The sequence below is a fragment of the Eublepharis macularius genome, chromosome 8, assembly GCF_028583425.1.
Source record: "Eublepharis macularius isolate TG4126 chromosome 8, MPM_Emac_v1.0, whole genome shotgun sequence".
NCBI classification, from domain to species: Eukaryota; Metazoa; Chordata; class Lepidosauria; order Squamata; family Eublepharidae; genus Eublepharis; species Eublepharis macularius.
This window is the reverse complement of record NC_072797.1, coordinates 81,517,838-81,537,494: the sequence shown is the minus strand read 5'-3', so window position 1 is coordinate 81,537,494 and position 19,657 is coordinate 81,517,838. Positions and strand designations below refer to the sequence as shown.

Below are 19,657 nucleotides of genomic sequence, written 5' to 3'. Positions count from 1 at the left end.
TCATTACGTTCTATATGCTGGCTGGAGCTGCTACAGCAGCATCCCAGATGCAAGGACTGTGGCTTTCCCCAGATGCCTCTTAGCATTGCCATCCGAACTCCTGAAAGCTACATTTCCCCAAACTTCTTGGACCTAGAATAAGTTAAGGAACCCTGGGATATGTCTTTCCTGGAACACAGGCCCTCACACTGAAGACTCAGGTGTTCTGAAAAAACACCATTTAAATTATAATTGGATCACTGTCATTGCAAAGTTTTAGCAGACCTGAAAGGCAGTGAGGCAAAGGTTACATGAGAGCAAAGTGCAAGTAGTTTTTGTTCACATTTACTAGGAAGGAATGGAGAAGCTGTAAGTTGACTGAAGCAGAATCATTAAATATCTTCCCAAATTCATTCCCATGTGCTGTCTCATTAAAAAAAAAGACACACCTTCCTTCCACAGACTTAAATTAAAGGAACATTTCTGAAGCCAATAAATGGGAAGGGGTCAGTCAGTGGTAGTGCTTCCGCGAGTTCCAGTTGGCAGGGCGACAGTGCTGTTACCAGGTAGCGCCCCCTGCCAAAGATGCACCTTCTGCCCTCTCCTCCAAAGGAATTAAATTGAAGGAAGGTTTCCAAAGACAGTGAGCAGGTGGAGGGGTTGATGCTCCTCCCTTTTGATGACCTGGCAGGAAGTCAATGCCATTGTCTGGGAAGCTCCAAACAAAAAATGCACTCATGTGCACTTTTTGTAGGGGGGACTTGTTACACCACTTTTCCTGATCTGGGTTCACTGTTCCAGAAGCTGCGTTAACAAAACAAACAGCGAATTCTGAGTATATTTCTGGCTCATTTGTTTCGTTTTGTACACCCCTAATAGTAACAACATACCTCTACCTACTTGGTACCAGACGATGATTTCTAGGTGGGAGGGAGTCATTAAAAGGCTCTGTCAATTTCACCTCTCTACACCAGGGTAGTTTAAAATGACAGCACCAGCAGAGATCCCTCCTCAGAGGGTCTGTTAATTTCATCTTTGCCTCCCTGAAGGCTATATCATTTTCACCTTCTCTTTGGGGAGGTGAAGATGAAATTAACAAACCCTCTGAGGAGCAATCTCTGCTGGCTCTGTCTTTTAAAACTACCCTGGTGCAGCGAGGTGAAATTGACAGAGCCTTTGGCTCTGTTTTTTTAAACTATGCTTCCTGGCTAACATTGCATCTCCCTATACTTGAGCATCCTCATGTAAGATGTCTTGTGTAAATAGACTCACAGTTTTTAATCTTAACTGCCAGTTGGACAGTCCTGCAACCTCTCTTGAGAAAAGGATACAGGTAAAGCAATTAAAGCAACAAAGGATTCATAGTATGTGATATGCAAATTATTTTTCTCTGAAAAAATAATGATATACCATATTACAAATACATTTATATTGTAGCTGCCTTGAGTTCCTGCAAGGTAGAAAAGTGGCTAATAAATGTTTGAGACAGACAGATAGACATACAGATATAGCTTCTGTGCATACTTGCTTTTTCTAACTACCACACATGTAAAGCAGGCTGCCATCCTAAGAACACTTTCCTTGGAGTAAGCCTCACTGAATAAACTAGGGCTTACTTTTGAGGAGACCTGCTTCAGTTTGCTTCTTGGATACGAGAGGCAATAATCAAAGAGTTCTGCTACAAACTGAGCTCTGGTAATTATCAATTTAGGGCAACATCATTAATTTCAATGGTATCTATTTCATTATTGGGTCTAACTTATCATGCAACTTATTTCCATAAAGAAGTCCTTCCTAGACTGGTAGCACAACTAATACAAATATACAAAGCTTTGGCAGCTTAGAAGATTTAACAATGGTCATATTTAACACACAGGTCTTCTGAAATTTCATTCTGTCTTCCAAAAGAGCAAGGCTTGTTAAGCTGCTAGGTTATGTTTGTCAAGCTCTGCCATTAGTTGTTACTTTTAGCAACAATTCACTGGGAACAAATCCAAAATGAAAGCTAAAAGGGTAACTTCGTTCAAGAGACTTTAGCACTTTAGGCATTAAAGACTTCCAGAATGCTAAGAGTATTACTGATGTAATAGGCAGCTTATTTTCAGTTCTCTGATGAAACAGAGAGACAAAACAATAAAGAGCCTTCTGTTGGATCAACACATTTTGAGTATTATGCAGTCTTCAAGCTGCAAAAAAAATGAGCCACTTTTTGCTGTTTCACACAGGCCTCCTTTTTACACGCCTTCTACCCAGTAAAGCTAGTTAGACAATTACTTCTTTATCCCAAGCCTCCTTTACAGACAAGGGAGAGGTTGTTTAAGCCTTCAACTACAACTTAGTTTTGGTAATCAAAGGAGGGGACACAATTATTAGCATTTTAAGGGGATTAGGTTCTTTTAAAACCTGTCATTTCCCCTTTAAGGTGTTTATATTATAGGGAGGGTGATTTCAGTTTTAAAAGTTGTGAGGCATTGAAAAGTTAAACACTCTCGCCCTTCCCCATATAGACCTAATCCACATTAAAATTATGCTTATGTGCAAATTGGTTTTTACAAATGAATGGAGATATGGAACTTCATCATGTCCATGCTGGCTCTAAACTAACAAAGCAGTTCTATTCTAGAATTATGCCTGCTGGATCCAGGTAAGATTGCTCCTAAAACCTCTCATGCTAGTTGATCACCAATGCTAGCACAGTGGATTTACTCAGCATAACAATGATGTTGTGCTGCAAGTAGCCTACTTCCAAAAGAACCCTTGTGCCTATGTATACCACAAACTTGAGGAGGGGAGGCTGTGAATGATAGGGAAGGAACAGTGTTTATATGGAATAGGGATCCCATTCCCCCATTGGGGGTGCGGGATACCCCACTTTAACTGTCTACCTCCACTTACCTAGCTGGTGGGCACAGGAACAGGACTACCAGGTGCACTTCTGGGACAGTGCGACAACATCACTCCTGGGAGTGCGTGTCCCGAGAACACTCCTGCGCTTTGCAGCGGCCCAAAACAGGCCTATTTTGGCTCGTTTGAGGCCAAAATTGTCCCTCTGTGAAGTGCACACACCCCTGCACCTCCACAATGATGTCATCATAGGGCTGCAGATAAGGTGAGTGACAAGTCCCCTGTCTTCTGCCGGGAGGCTAAGGGAACCTGGTAACTCTAATATGAAATGCTATGTTAGCTCTGGATTTATCCTATCCTCACACTTGCTAGCATTATGATTATGAAAGAAACAGTATATATTTAAAAGCTCATGTCAACAGACAGCTGAAGATTACTAGCTCTCCTCATTCCCCAGTCATAGTATTCTGACTAATTATGTCCCATCAACCAGAATGTAAGACACAGAAAGGAACTCAGATCACTTTTATCTAGGTATGTGGAGTTGCTGGGGCCCTGTGTGGGGTTGACTGTTAGTGTATGCCTTCACTATTATTGAGCTGTTCACTTCACTGGTGGAAGTGCAGAGGATTGCAATCATGCTATTCCATCCACAGTATCCTTCTGCTAGACTCTGTTAACCTCTTGATGCTATAAGATATTCCAAAAGTCTACCACAATCAGCTGTTATAAATTAGGCTTGTTTACCGCTTGCTATGCTAATGGGTGTACTGAATGCTCTCTGCTCTCACTATTCAGATTCCCACACAAAGGCTTCTTTCTACAGGCTAGTGTGCTTGTATCCCTTCTCCATAGGAGCCACAGTAATGCTAAGGTTCATCCTTTTATAGCTGAATAAAAAGCTCCTGAGAGGCACTTTGAGGGCAAGTGTAAAAATAAAGAAATAGATGGATTTATGAGCATGCTTACAGTTTTCTACAGATATGAAGAAGGTATACAATGGAATCAGGTGCTCTCAAAACACATTTGTGACAACATTTTCTTTAAAAAAAGGTTTCCCAAGTGCAGAAACCAAAAAGCTGGAAGGGCAAGAGTTCCCAATTGCCTGGAATGAGAATTGATTGACAAACTGCTCCCTCCTCTCTGACTGGCCAATGAGAACCAGTTCAGGCTGATAGTTGGTTGCTGACAGGATTTTGTTTTTGGAGAGAGTTTGTGAGTGAGTCTGATAGGGAAGGTCAGACAGGTTCCCCTCTGGAGAGAGGGAAGAGCAATCTTGTGCCTTAACTATAACATCACTTCCCTGAAGAAGAATTCTAGTTAAGAATTCATAGTATAAGTGTCAGCATAAGCTGAAGCCTGCTTAACACAGACACCATAAAACTGGGGGGCGGGGGGCGGTGTTTGGCAAGAGGGATTGGGTAGTAAGTGGAGACTCCCTTTCAAGCCAAGTGAAGAAAGGTTATATCTTCTTAGGAGAAGAAAATTAATTCCTGCCCAATGTCTAAACGGGATTTGGCTCTGAGGAGGATCCTGAGTCTGTTGTGAAGGGAAAACAGTTTTAAACTAACTCCAGAAAACCTGAGTTGTCATAGGAAACTCTGTGAAGAAACATTGTTGCTGTGACCAAAGTATTTATAAAGCTCTCACTGTTAGGTACTAAGAATATAAGAAACTAAGCTTCAAGAAAACTATCTTGCCTGTTACTCAAAGTGTATTCTATTTTACCAGCAAAATTTTACCTCAGCACTTTCATTCCCTGACTGTACATATTAAATCCCTGCCTGTTCAATAAAGCTGAATGTTTTACAGTGTCTGTTTAGAAAAAAGGACTCTTGCTTCTCCCCATCAAGTTCCTGGGTTGGGCTAAAAAGCCCAAATTATATCTGATTGTCAGGGTGGGACAAACAGACTTCTAAACCACAAAGATTAACACACTACTTTGGGCTTCTCAGCCAAAGCAGAGAAACTTGAATTTTGGTGGGAAAATCTGCCTCATAGTGGGGGAGTAAAAGGAGTTTGTCATAAATTCTATGAACTGCTGCTGCGCAGAACATATTTAAGTACAAAATGAAAGCAAATATGTAGCCTTTCTTCATTGTTAGATATACTATGCAAAGATCTAGTACACATATTAGCATAAAAAATCTAACAAGAATAACTTGTCTTGTCCACTAGCACATGATCTTCAGCCTTTTCAGATGCAGAACCCACCTTTGATACCCAGTTGGGATCTGCTGAGGCTTAGAAGACGAAGAGGACCCAGACATGTAACCTCAATTGTGGAAAGGGGGGCACTGTGCCGTAACCACAAATGGAGAATTAGAGGACTGACTGTCAAAGACAGGGAGTGGCCAGGCCAAGCCAGAGAACAGAGGGAAGACAGCTTGTGCTAAAAAAACCCAATCTTCTCCACTGCTCTTACTGTCTTTCTGCTCACCTCCGCATTCAAGAAGAGACAGGAGGCATGGTCTAGTCTTTTCTATGCATAGTCTTTTCTATGCATGTGCACTAGCAGCACATCATTCCACAATGCAACCAAAAAATGGTGACATCATGGACGCTCATAGCTTAGGGTCCCAACCCATGGGTTGAATACTACTACATTAGAAATTAGAAGGTTTGTAAATTGATTTGTATGGGGCAGCAGTTTCTCTTTGAGGAAATCAAATCTAGATTTGCTGACAGAACTATATGGGTAATACAACACTCCTTCATACATAAATAGTTACCTTATAAAAGAAATTGGTCCGCCCCACAGATCCCACTTTGCCTGTGTGATTCATGAAACAAATTGTTCCTTCAGTTGCACCATATAATTCACATATCTTGATGTCACCAAATCGAAGTAGAAACTCTTTCCAGACATCAGTCCTTATTCCATTTCCAACTGCTAGACGAACTTTGTGATGTTTTTCTCCTTCTTTCTGTAAGACATTTTAAAACAATAAATAGATAAAATGAACCATCACTTCCTTGTTTATTTCCTCCTTCCAAGCACTCTTTGAGAGTCCATTTCATCGTATTTACAGAATGGAAACCAGATTCTCATCCTGCATTATGCTTTGTTCTTTCTTACACCCATACTGAAATCTGTGGAGCTCTGCCTCCTAACAATTAAAGATGGAGACAGATAATAGTTTGTTGCATACTGTTGAACAAGATACAGCAGGGACATTATTGGCATTATGTGTATAGTCACTTGATTTTTTTGCAGATTGCAGAGTTTTAAAAACCAGGAAAATCTGTTTGATCACTGGTGATTGTGGGAGAAAAAGATGGATGTATACACACCGAAGATGAGGATACCTCTATCTCCATGTAGTTCTATTTTCATAATATTTAATTATGGCCGAATGTGCATACAAAGCTTCATTCTGTGTCTCAGTACAAGCAGAAACCATTTATTTCACCAACAATTAATTGTGCAGGAATCCAAGACAACCCTGGCTGGGTGGAAAGAAGTAAAGCCTGGTCTTTAACATATTTCAATGGAAAGCAACCATACTCAGAGATAGACATATTCTGGGCATATAGAATATTCCAGATCCAATTCCTGTCAACCATTTAAAAGGAACTTAGACATTGCCTAGATGATACACATGAGATCTGTGATAAATTCTCTTAACATCTTCACCTTCAATTCAAAGCAATAGCTGGGAGGGAGGGGTGACTTGAACTGAGGCCACATGCTAGAATATGGTAATTTAATTATTTCCCTATGCTCCTGCATAGAAACTGGCCTCCCTGAGTAGCAATTAGCCCCGTTAAGGAAGATAGGTTGCTAGTGTTTTTTTCTCTAACAGGTGCTTATAATCAACAAAAGATGGATGCATGGATGGATCTAGAAAATGGTTTGAAGCGTTATTAACTTCTCCTGCCCAGTAATCCAAAATGGGCTTCCTTCAGGCTTTTTCTAAATGAAATTAAAGAACTGAGTTAATTCCCAAGACCCTAGAGATCTGCTGTCATGCAAGGAAACAGTATTGAGCTATTCAGAGCTATGATTATTATTTTAATTTTAAGTCACCACAAGCAGGACTTTGGAGAGGCAGCATAGATGGCAGCTTCATAGGTAAGGCAGTTTTGAATATCATAAACACTCAAGAATTCTGAAAAATTCTTCAACATCTCAACAGCCTTGATTTAACTACCGTTATATGTGGCTAAATTCCACTGAAAACAATGAGGCCAAAATCAGTTGTGACTAACTTGTTTGTAATGGTATGTAATCACAAGCTTTTCTATCACATCTCAGCCTTTTGGCCAAGATCAAGTGTAGTAATTACAATTAACTAACCAAATCAGGCAATTGTCATGGAAACTGGTAAGCTCCATCTCTTTCTCACTCTATCCATCTAATTTTACTTATTTGTCACAAAATAGACTTCATTTGAAAATTTACTTTATAAAGGACTACTTGCTTCATTGCTAAACTTAGTTCAAAATGTCAACAGACCCCCCCTTCAGTTACCCCTTACTGAGGTCACCGAGTTCTTTGGTATTCAAATGTAAATCTTGGTAACCCCAGACTAAACACAAAAACAAAGAGACATTTGTTGTAACCTTTTGTTCAGTAATGAACAAAGGGAGGTGGAAAAAACTTAGACTGAATGGCGCATTCATAGCCTACAAACATTGAAAACTGAAACTCGTAAATGGAACTCTCAAGTGACCAGTGTAAATGGAAACAAAGTTTACCTGTATGTTAAACTTTGTTTCCATTTACACTTTTCATGAACAAAAGAAGGCTTTGTTGATTCTAAATATCTCACAAGCCAGATTATTTCAAAGTAGCAGCTGCTGAACTGTTTTCAGTCTTCATAACTGAGAAAATCACAGTTACTAAAGTCTGGAATAAAGTGGTCTTAGAGGAATTCAAAGAACTCTCAAGGCTATTTTGAAGTTAGGGCCATAACTAAACAGAAAGACTTGGGATGAAGTAAGTACAATCAGGTACCAAGAATGCATAGCCATGGTGCAGAACTGCAAACCTCTTGAGGTTTTCTGGAAATACCCTCAAGTCACCTTACCAACACCATAGAAATCCTATAAAATGACAGCAACTAAGCAGGCAACAAGCACTTTCATAACATCATGTTTATATCAAATAACCAAGGGATGGCCTCCATGCAAATCAAAAAATCCAAGCAACAAGGCCAGCCACTGTTACCTTGTATAGTCTGTACACCTATCAGTTAGACATGTTTCTTGTGTGAATAAGCACTATAATTAAACTGGATTCAGAATCAAAATATCAAAGCATAGGAGAAAAACTGCTCAGCTGCCATCTCTCACTTCCTATCCTGACAAGAACTGCTAACCTAGGTTTTAGCAATCAAAAAAACCTGGACAGAAACCAACATGCTCTATTTTAAGGAACTTTTCACAAAGTAAAGGGACTTTTGTGTGAACTTCAAATAAAGTCAAACACAGGAATTCAGCTGAATAATTAAAGTTTATTGAGGGAAACCAAAGTAAAAGCAAAAGCACTGTTCACAAAAGTTGAAAAAGCAGAGATTCTCCTGAAGATTTTAGCAGATCATAATCTGACAGACTTAACTTTGAAAGAAAGAAAGAAAGAAAGAAAGAAAGAAAGAAAGAAAGAAAGAAAGAAAGAAAGAAAGAAAGAAAGAAAGAAAGAAAGAAAGAAAGAAAGAAAAAGAAAGATGGAAATTATATGACTAGTGTTGCAAGATGAGGTAGTTCAAAAATGTAAGAAAGATCTGATGGAATATTTCAAGCTGAATAATGCAACGGATGTTAACACAGCAACAATATGGGAAGCTAGTAAAGCCTATATCAAAAGAACGTTATTGGAAATAGATGCACAGATGCACAAAAGAAAAAAGAAAAGCAGGAGACTATAAAGAATACAACAGAAAAATTGAAGACATTGAAACAAGAAAAATTGAAGGAAATGAAGCAATTACAAAAACAATTAGATGCACTGGAAGAAGAAGAAGTGCAGAAAAATTTGAAACATTTAAAACTAAGGCATTTTGAAGCTGTGAGCAAACCTGGAAGATATTTAGCGTATTGTTTAAGAAAAGAGACAGAAAAAAGAAGGATATCTGGAACTAGTAAAGGAAATCAAGTAGTTTATGCAGAACAAGAAATGGAACAAAAAATCTTTTCAAATCTTTACAAAGAAGCATCTATAGATGAAGTAGAGATAAAGAAATATTTATCTGAGGTACCAATTAAAGAATTCACATCTGTACATAGAAGAATCACAAATCAAGCAATAACATTACAAGAGATCAACTATGTCATCAAAAAACTAAAGATAAGCAAAATGCCTGGCCCAGACAGATTGATGGCAATATATTATAAACGTTTTTAAAATAGACTAGCAATACCCTTACAAAGAATAATGAATGAAATACAAGAAAGTATATACTATTAATATGGGAAGAAGCGAATATAATATATAAAGAAGGGAATGATCAATTATTACCACAATCATACAGACCAATTTCATTATTGAATGCGGATTATAAATTTTTTACAATAATGGCAGAGAGATTAAGAAAATATATTCCAGATTTAATACATGAAGATTAAACAGGATTTGTTCCAAAGAGATATATGAGATAACATCAGATATCTGCTTAATGCAATTGGTCACTCAAGAAGGAAAGGAGAAAAAACAGCATTTATGTTTTTGGATGCAGAGAAAGCTTTTGATAATGTGTATTGGCAATTTTGATGGAAGCATTACAAAATATGAACTGTGGGATTAAATTTTTAAAATTGGATTTTTTAAAAAAAGCATTTATATTGATCAGCAAGCTAGAATTTTGGTAAACAGTTCTCATAATGGAGAAAATTGAAATAACAAAAGGAACTTGACAGGGGTGTCCAATATCACCACTATTGTTTATTATGGCATTGGAAATACTGGCTGTGAAAATTAAGCAAGACACTAGAATTGTCATAATAAAAGAAGGCAAAGAAGAATACAAAATGAAAATTTACACAGATGATGTTGTTATATCAGTGACAAAACTAAGAATAATTATCAGTAAAATGGATTAGTTATCAAATCAGTAATTTAAATGTTGAATATGTTGAATATAAATGCATCCTATTATATAAAATGCAAGCCGTATTGGCAGTGACTCAATTTTTATCCTCATCCAGGCTTATTGCCAATGACTCTGTCCTCAAGGCCACTGCAACGTGTCCACTTGCCGCTGGGAGGGGGCCAGCCAAATCAATGGCCTAAACACTCCTCCCTGTGCCTCCCCCTAGCTGTGGCCTCCAGGCTGCTGCAAAGCGCTCACTTGCCACCAGGAGGAGGCCTGTTGAATCAGTTTTCTAGAGCCCATTGTATTTTTTCACACAACAGGTGTTGTTTCGTCTTAATATAAGTAAATGGATGGTGGGGAGAAATAGTTTATGGTTCATATATTCTGTTGTATACGTTACATCTCTGATTTATACAACTATGTTATATTATCCCTTTTTTTCCTTTCTGTATCCCCTTTTATTATTATTTTGTTTTTCAAAATAAAAAATATTATATTAAAAAAGAATAATATACAGGTATATGACAATACACAATAATACTAAAGGGCCCACAGCTACTTGTTCCTGTTGCAGCATTCATACACTATTTACTAAGCATCTCAGAGAATAAAGGGATTAAAGAGGAAGAGAAGAGGAGGAAACAATAAGGAAGTTGAAAGGAGATTTTTAACTATCACTTTACACATTGAGATGTTATCTGAGATGGCTTAGAGTGTTTTGGAATCCAATTATCCAGGCAGATGTCGGACCCACACCAGCTCAAAGGTTAGAAGGGAGCATTTCAGGCAATAAATCCAAGAAAGAGTCCAGAGGGGCAGCAAGTGCACTTAGACTCTCAGGATGCACAGATATCAGTCCAAGGCTGAGCATTAGTTGGAAGGATGAAAACAGTTTATGTTACAGGTGTCCGGAGTCTGAGGCTCGGCCCTCGAACTTACCAGGAACAGGGGATGGGAGACAGTTGGGGGACAACTACCCAGACACCCCAACGGACACTGAGAGCCAGCACAGACCAACAATAGAAGGTGGAAAAGAGGCACCCCAGCCACAGGAGGGCAGAGCAGCTCCCAAGCCCCAAAGGGTCAGGTGGGATAGGTGGCAGCCAGCTAGCCCCACACTCCAGTTGGAGGTTAAGAGCTCTGATAGGGGGAGTAAGGACAGCCAGGAGGGGACCAGGGCAGAGAGATAAGGCACAAGAGATAGGGCCAGCCAGCCAGCAACCTTACCGACAGGGGAGGAAAGACAGCAGAAGCAGAACAGGGCCACACCCCAATATGCAAACAAGGAGAAAAGGAATAAAAGGGACCAGCTGAGGCTGCTGGAAGCTCTGAGCAGGGGAGGCTTGGCAGCCAGCCAAGAAAGCCCAGCTGTAGCTGCCTAGGGGCCTGAAGCTTGGAGCAGAGGAGACTTGGCAGCCAGCCAAGGAAGCCCAGCTGTAGCTGCCAATCTAGCTACAGCTGCTTGAGGCAGCCAAGGCCAGGGCTAGAGGGCAAACAAGGGGTGTGGCTAGCAGGTGGAGCCAGGAATGAGGGAAAGAATATAAGGGACGTCCACCCACAGGGTGGGGTGGGTTGTGTAGGAGTGTGGTGGAGTGGAGGGCACGCGCACGCGCACGCGCACGCGCACGCGCACGCACAGAGAGAGACACACACACACACACAGAGAGAGACACAGAGAATAGGAAGGGAATAGGGAAGGAGTAAGACTGACAACTGGATGGAGACAGCTGTCGTGGAAGACAGCCGGGACTATGTCAGGTTGAAAGGACCTGTGGGTGGACTGAGAGGGTGTGAGGGTGAGTTATACCCCCCTCCTTCCACAGAGCGGGATCCTGCATATTCCCTGAAGGTCCTTTAATCCTGAAGTCAGGCATGTTGGTATCTCACAGGGCAGCACCTGTGGCAGAACCTGACAACAGGGATTGTGAATAATAAACACAGAAGTTTGAATTCTTTGAAAGAGAGCACAGGAAGCTGCGCATGCCCTTATGAGAAACTAGAAGCCCTGAGAGAACCACTGTGAGGCATTTTCCAGCTCTGAGCTGCAGTGTCCTGCCATGAGAGATTGGGGCATCAGGAGAATAAAATGGCAGAGACATAGAGACTAGAGATAGAGGGTTGTGCAATTAAGCCCTATAGTTCGGTGTGTGCTGCACTTCCCTACTCAGCTAAAGGAGAGGAGAGAGGAAGACAGGCCCTCCTCTCATGACAGCCCCCAAACAACCCCCAAAATGTGCTGTTCTTTTGCTTGCCACTGTTGGAAAGTGAGAAAGCAAGAAGGTGAATGGGCAGGCAAGCTGGAAAGTAAAATGGAGGCGATGTAGCAGGAGAGATATAGAGGCAGGAGGAGTGGGTATGCTTGTGGGAATTTTCACTCCCGAATCATTCCTTGTTAATCCACTATTGTCATTATGTAGTAGTTATTTGCCTTCAGCAATTTGATTGAGTATAAGCAAAAGACAAGCATCTATTAACAAAAGCTAGCCTTGAACAGAAGAATGAGTGACCCAAGGGAAGAGGATTATCCCTCCCAAAGATGATAGTTTAGCAAAAAACATAATTCTGCATGAATATTATTTTTTGAACTTACCACAGGTTGTTTGCAAAGGTAGCGACACAGTTCTCCAATGTATTGAACAACTGTAATATTATATTTTTTGCAATCACTCCAGAACTGACTGGCTGAAAATTTCTTTCTTAGAACACATGTTGCACCTTAAAAAATAAAGTAATATTGGGCGGATTTATATATTTGAATTTGGATTTACTTCTATACAATTGTTTTTAAATACCTAATGAAGATTTACAATATTATATATGTTATAACTGCTATCTACATGCTGCAGTATAGGGCTGTTTCCACACATACCGGCATGGGTGAAATTTATCCAGAGTTTAAAACAACAAGATCCCATTGTTCAGAACAACTTGCTTCTTTGGTTAAAAAAAAGAAACACTGAAATATATATCTCTCCATTATAAAGTTCCTTTCACCCCCTTGAGCCTTTTCCTGTACTAAATTGCAGGAAACAAAATATGTATGAAGACTTTTCATATAATTAGTGGTTAATTCAGCACCATCTAAAAGTATCCTTTTCAATAAGAATTGGAGGGTGGGAAACAAAAGGCAGCTGAGACTCATATCACAATCTTAAAACAAGCACTGAGCATTACATATCATATGAAACGGACTGCACAGCAGGGGTTCTTAATAGCCACTTGTGATCATGAGTTACAAATCTGTTGTATTTATGAGAACTATCCAGCTTGTGTAATCTCTCTCTCTCTCTCTCTCTCTCTGTTGTCTGTCTGTCTATCACTGCTCATACAGCTACTGCCTTAAGCAGAAGTTAAAATGGGAAGAATCTTGCTTGATATCATGTCTCTGAAGTTTAATTATTGCCCATATACATTTTGCTACAGAAGGGACCGACGCCTGACTTACCGGGCGAAGGCGTTGCTGCTGGCAGCACGGAAGGAGGAACGGCTGCTGGTCCCGGCTTCCGTTCCCCGGCAGGCTCCTTGGTCTGGGCGGCCAATCAGTTTGAACCTTGGCCGCCCAATCGGGGCCGCCGGGGAGCGGCTGCGGGGGGGGCGGGGCCAACCGCCGGACCTAGAGAGCGAGGTTCTCCCTCTGGTCCAGCAGCTCTGCATTTAAGCAGACACGGCCCCGCCGCCCGGCAGTCTGCGCCGGGACGCGAAGGAGAGAGGACGGCAAGCGGAGAAGCTGGAAGACACGAAGAGGAAGACGCGGCGCGAGTCAAGCCCAGCCGTCCCAGTGATCGGCTCCCTGACCCAGGTCAGGTGGGAGCGCCGCGGCCGGAGTCGGGCGTGGCTGAACCCGAACTTCGGCGCGGTGAAGCAGGGACCGGAGACGCACGAGCAGAGGACCAGAAGAACCTCCTGACGGCGGCTCCCTGACCCGGCGTCAGGGGGGAGCGCGGCAGCCAGGGGTCGGGTCTAGCTGAGCCCGAGCCTCTGCACTGCAAGGAAGGAGCTGTGGGTGGGCTGCTGTCCCTGCTGCGGGCCATTTGCAAGGCCACCCAGCTCCCCCTCCTGCCTGGGGTGGTTGCTTCTGGGCTGCCCTTCCTTCCCACTCTCTGTCGCCTTTTCTCCGGCCGGCTATCCCCCGGGAGGGCTCCACTGGGAAGGCTCCCACACAAAGCGGCAGGGGAGCCAGGCCCAAGCCTGGTGGACACAGCAGCAGGCTGGCTCCCTCGAGGAAGGTGGGGGAACCGGGAGCTGCACAGCGGAGGCAGGGTGCCTCGGGAAAAACCGCCTCCCAGGCAAGGGGCAAACCTGGAGGAAAACAGGGTAAGGGTGAAGGGGCGACAAAGGGCTCGTGCTGGGCACCCCCAGGGCAGGTGGGCTCCCCGCCCCCACGCCAGGCTCCTTCCAAAAGTGGGGGGGGGAGGCTGCGGCCCTCTCCAAATCAACGGGTGGCGGAGGATGGAAGGCTGGGGCCAAGTCTACAGAGCCTAGCAGAGCTGGGGGCCGGAACAGCTCAGACCCTTCTCCCAGTTCACTACAGGAGATCGGCCGGGCCTTAGAGTTGCTCACTGCAAGGGTTGAGCAACTGGGGAACTCCGGGCATGGGGGGGGCTCTCCCCCAGAGCCTGTTGAGGTCCAGAGGGCGGCAGAACGCAGGGCCAGCAGAGGGGACCGGTCCGCCCGGTCACCAAGCCCGAGCTCCAGTCCCTCCAGTTGCAAGCGGCGACCAGCTAAGAAGAAGAGGACATCCAGGAAGAAGTTGAAGAGGTGCAGACGGCACGAGGAGTCAGACAGCGGGGGATCATCAGGTGAGTCCTCCTCCTCCGGCGATGAGGCTCCTGGGGACAATTATTGGGAGGAGGCCGCTTCTGTCCCTGGCCTCCCTGGGTGGGCGCTACGCAGAAGGGCGGGAAGTGCCCCCAGCAGGGACGCCAGGGTCGTTTGGGACGTGGGGCAGGACCAGGCCGCCCCCCCTCTCCCCAAGCTGTTCGGTGATGACGAGGACCCTCCAGGTATTCACTTGGCCCGTAAGGTCAGGGAGCGGATACTTGATGGGTTTTATGTCGACATCTTTTCCCTGCTCAGGTCCGAGGCTGAGGACGGGTGGAGCGGCCCCCCTTCCAAAAAAGACAAAAAGGGGGTTAAGAAGGAGGTCGCTGAGTGCACCTTCAATAACTGGTTGGAGGGGTTTACTGTCTACATGGGGGTCGTGCAGGCGGCTTACCCGGACAGGGGTTGGCACCTTTCTAACCATTTTGGAAACGTTCTCAGGGCCCGGGCACTGGCTGGTGAGGGGGCTGCCATGGATTATGATGAGGCCTTCCGTAAGAGGGCCTCCCATAACCCCAGGGCCAGATGGGACCTGATCAGCCAGAAGCTATGGCTGTGGCTGGTTGGTCCACACATGAAGGGGAGAGGGGAGGGCCCTCGGCCCGGGCGGTGGTTCGGGCGGCGGGAAAAATCCCATTGGCTATGCTGGGAGTTCAATCAGGGAAAATGTCAGCGGCACAAATGTCGCTATGAGCACAGCTGCGAATCGCAAGGGTTGCGGGACCCTTCCCTTCGCCTCCTCTCCTTAACCTGAGGGTCTCTCCCCTGGGGGTGGTCCCCAAGAAGGCCCCGGGGGAATTCAGACTGATCCACCATCTCTCCTACCCCCGCGGTTCCTCGGTTAACGACGCCATTCCACAGGAGCTATTTTCGGTGAGATATGCCTCCTTTGATCACGCTGTGCGGCTGGTCCGTTCTTGAGGCCCGGGGGCACTCATGGCCAAATGTGATGTGGAATCGGCCTTCAGGCTGCTGCCGGTCCACCCCCAGGATTTCTGCCTGCTAGGGTTCAAGTTTCAGGAGCACTGGTATGTGGACAAGGCTATGCCTATGGGGTGCTCGGTGGCATGTGCTGCGTTCGAGACCTTTAGCACTTTCATCGAATGGGCAGCCAAGGATCGCATGGGTTCCCCCCACGTTACCCATTATTTAGATGATTTTTTGATAATGCCCCCCCGGGACGCCCGCATGCGCTGAGCAGCTGCGTATTTTCCAGTCGCTGGCCCAGGAACTGGGCGTCCCCCTCGCGCAGGACAAAACCGAGGGCCCAGTCTCTAGATTAACGTATTTAGGCATCGAGCTTGACTCAGTGGCAGGCGTCTCCCGGCTCCCCCCAGACAAGGTTGGCCCGCTTGACAGCGCTTATCTCCCAGTTATTGGTTCGCCAGAAGTGCACGTTAAGGGAACTGCAGGCCATCATCGGGCACCTTAACTTTGCCTGCAGGGTGGTCTCCCTGGGGCGGGCCTTCTGCGCCCGTCTTTCCTGGGCGTGCAGAGGGGCCTCTTCCCCTCACCATCACATCCGTTTGACACAGGGGATCAAGGAGGACCTTCGGGTGTGGCTCGGCTTTCTGTCAAACTTTAACAGTGTGTCTTTTTTTTTTTTAATAAAATTTTATTGGAATTAGAATAATATAATTTCACATTACAATCAATTTCTAACCCCCTCCCTTTCCCCCCTTTTCTTTTGACTTTCAACAGTTTTCCAACCCTTTGTCCCTTTTCTCTTACTCATTTTAAATTCATCTATCTAACAAACATATACTTTCCCTTTGATCTAAGCAATAATTCTTTAACTATTTTTAATACTCTATACCTTATCTTTGAGTCCCTTCTTCCATATTAGACAAACAATTTGTCCCTTTTTAACATAATTTCATAGTTTCCTGGTTTCAAATAATTCTATAAACCATATACCATATAAACCGTATAACCCATGCATTTGTATAAGTCAACCAATTTAACTTATATTCCGTATATTACTTTGTATAACTATCCTCAAAAGTTATCAATCAATTTGATCCATATATTTCTTCAGGTAGGCTCATTCAGTTTAACATGTTACACGTTTATACCAGAAACAATGTTAATTAGTCGGTCCTTATAGTTAATTATTTTCTATCCATTTTCTATATATTTTTCTATATATAACACTCTAACAAAATAGCTGCTTAGACATTTTCATTTCTCTCTCTACCCTCCGGTAAAGTCACCCCCCCTCTACATTTTGTCCTATTTCAGTAGTTCTCAAACTGCCACAGTTCTCTTCCCACCTCCCATTTCTTCAGCACATATTGCTTCAGCTTCTCCCAGTCTGTGTTGAACTGTCCTGGGTCCAGATTTCTCAGTTTTCTTGTCATTTTGTCCATTTCGGCCATATACAGCAATTTGTAAGTCCAGTCCTCAATAGTTGGCACTTCTTGTACTTTCCATTTTTGCGCATACAAAAGTCTGGCCGCTGCTGTCATGTAAAATAACAGTGTTCTATGTTGGGCTGGAATGCTCTCCATTCCCAAGTTCAGTAGCAGAAGTTCTGGGTTCTTATTCATTTGAAATTGTAGAATCTCACTTATTACTTTTATTATTTCTCCCCAGTACTGCCTGGCTACCTCACACGTCCACCACATATGGTACAAAGAGCCCTCATGTTTTTTACATTTCCAGCATTTATTAGAAGTGTTCAGATTCCCTAGCGCAATCTTCTTTGGTGTCATGTACCAACGATAAATCATTTTGTAAATGTTCTCTTTAATATTAGTACACGTTGTAATCTTCATTGTGTTTTTCCACAAGTGTTCCCATGCCTCCATTGTTATTTCTTTATTAAAGTTTATGGCCCACTTCACCATTTGTACTTTAACTATTTCATCTTCAGTATACCATTTCAACAGTACTTGGTATACCTTGGAAATTTCCTTCTTATCCTCTTTTAAAAGTGTCTGCTCTAGTTCCGAATTCTCTGTTCTTATGCCTCCCTTTGCACAATCCGTATTGTAGAGATCTAAACTTTAACAGTGTGTCTTTATGGCAGAATGCTGTCGCTCTGGGCTCGGACCTGCAGGTTCGATCAGATGCGGCGGGCAGCCTGGGGTTCGGGGTGTACTTCAAGGGCAGGTGGTGCACTCAGCGCTGGCCTCCATCTTGGGTCAAGGCGGACATTCTCAAGGACCTTACCTTCCTGGAGCTCTTCCCCCTCTTGGTTGCCATAACAATTTGGAAGGGGGAGTTCCAGGACAGACGCGTCCTGTTCTGCTGCGATAATCAGGCCTCGGTCAGAGTCATCAACAAGCAGTCATCTCGCTCTGAGCGGGTCATGCGGCTGGTGCGCCATTTTGTTTTGGTTTGCCTTGCCTCTAACATCTCTTTTTCAGCACGTCACGTGGCAGCGGTAGATAATGGCATAGCAGACGCGCTGTCTCGCTTCCAGATGGAGAGGTTCTTTGCGCTGGCTCCCGAGGCTCATCGAACACCCGACCCATTCCCGGTGGAGCTGTGGACGGTTGGTGGGATATCATCTGGGAAGGAATCTGCAGCTCCGTAGCGCCATCGACTCTACGGGCCTATTCGGCGGCAGTGCAAAAGTTCCTCAGCTTTGCAACAAGGGCGGGGTGCCAGCCCCCGTGGCCGCCATCCCATGAACTGGTGTTGCAGTACCTGGCCCACCTACAGGGACGGGGGGTCGCCCCTAGGACCATGCAGCGGGACTTGGCCGCCATATCCTTTGTCAGCAGGGCCCAGGGGTTCCCCGATCCTTGCGCCAGCTTCCCCGCACGCCGGGCGGTGGCGGGTTGGGGGCGGGTCACCCCCCCTCCCCGACCAGCAGAGGCCCATCACTCTGCCCATCCTGGATGCGATATTGCGGGAGGTGGCAGGCCTGTGCTGGTCCTCATTCGAGGCCCGGCTATTCCGAGCAGCCTTTGCACTGGTGTTCTTCGGGGCCCTCCGCATCGGCAAGCTGGTGGCAAGCTCCCGCTCAGACTCCTCTGGCAGGACTCTTGCGCTGGCTGATGTGGCCCTCTCACGGCAGAGGGTCACCCTTACCATACATAGGTCAAAAATAGACCAGCTTGGCCGGGGGGCGTCCATCGCACTGCAGGCCTCCCTGCGCGGGGTAGCTTGCTCGGTCTCCATGGTGCGGGAGTACCTCAAGGTGTGCCCGCGCCCGGCTGGTCCTTTCCTGATACATTCGAACGGAGACCCCCTCACCCGTTACCAGTTCGCCTCCGTGCTCCGTACCTGCCTACAGGCGGCCAGGCTCCCCGCCCGGGAGTTCGCCACGCATTCCTTCCGCATCGGGGCAGCCACGCTGGCTGCAGAGCTGGGAATCTCACCTCCCCTAATCCAGCGGATCGGCCGGTGGAGGTCCAGGGCCTTCAGGTTGTACATCCGCCCCGCTTGTGTCCTGCATTACTAACTGTGTGGTTCTCCCCTTCTCTTCATTCCTCAGGTGAGCAGAGGACGGTCTGGATCTGCGGCCACAGCATTGTGCATTGGGCCGGGCAGTATGCGTCGGGTTCCGGATGGGGAAGCAACCTCGGCCTGGACCGGCACATCAAGGTCCTGTGGTTCGGCCAGCACGGCATGCGGTGGGAGTCGCTGGTCCCAGTCATCGAGCACCAGGCCCAGCGGCGGGGCCCACCGGACGCACTGATCATCCAGCTCGGCGAGAATGATCTGGTCCAGCGGGGATGCCTGGACTTGAAGCTCTCCATTTGGACTACCTCTTCTCCATCCTACCTGGGACTTATTTCATTTGGTCCGATCTGCTCCAAAGGCGCGTGTGGCGAGGGGCCTTACACCCAGAGAAGATCGATGGCGGCAGGCAGCGGCTGGCCCGGGCCATGGGGCACCACATCTCCGCGGCCGGGGGGTGCCTCGTCATGCACCCGGACATTTCCTTTCTCCTAGAGGCGCTGTATCGGCCGGACGGGGTACACCTTTCCAGCTGGGGCCATGACATCTGGCTCCAGGACCTGAGG

At 45.2% G+C, this 19,657-nt stretch overlaps 1 protein-coding gene across 2 annotated transcripts in view; it reads right to left on the bottom strand.

The window, feature by feature from the left end:
• The window catches only part of SLC27A6 (solute carrier family 27 member 6), a 73,471-nt gene that overhangs the window by 36,992 nt on the left and 16,822 nt on the right, over nt 1-19,657 (bottom strand). For both annotated transcript variants that reach the window (XR_008597530.1, XM_054986921.1), the window contains exons 4-5: nt 12,448-12,572; nt 5,556-5,750 (exon numbers count right to left, since the gene is read on the bottom strand). Coding sequence is in view for 1 of the 2 variants with exons in the window: in XM_054986921.1 (XP_054842896.1) it covers nt 5,556-5,750; nt 12,448-12,572 (320 nt within the window). In the remaining variant the exon portion in view is untranslated. The remainder of the gene's footprint in view (nt 1-5,555; nt 5,751-12,447; nt 12,573-19,657) is intronic.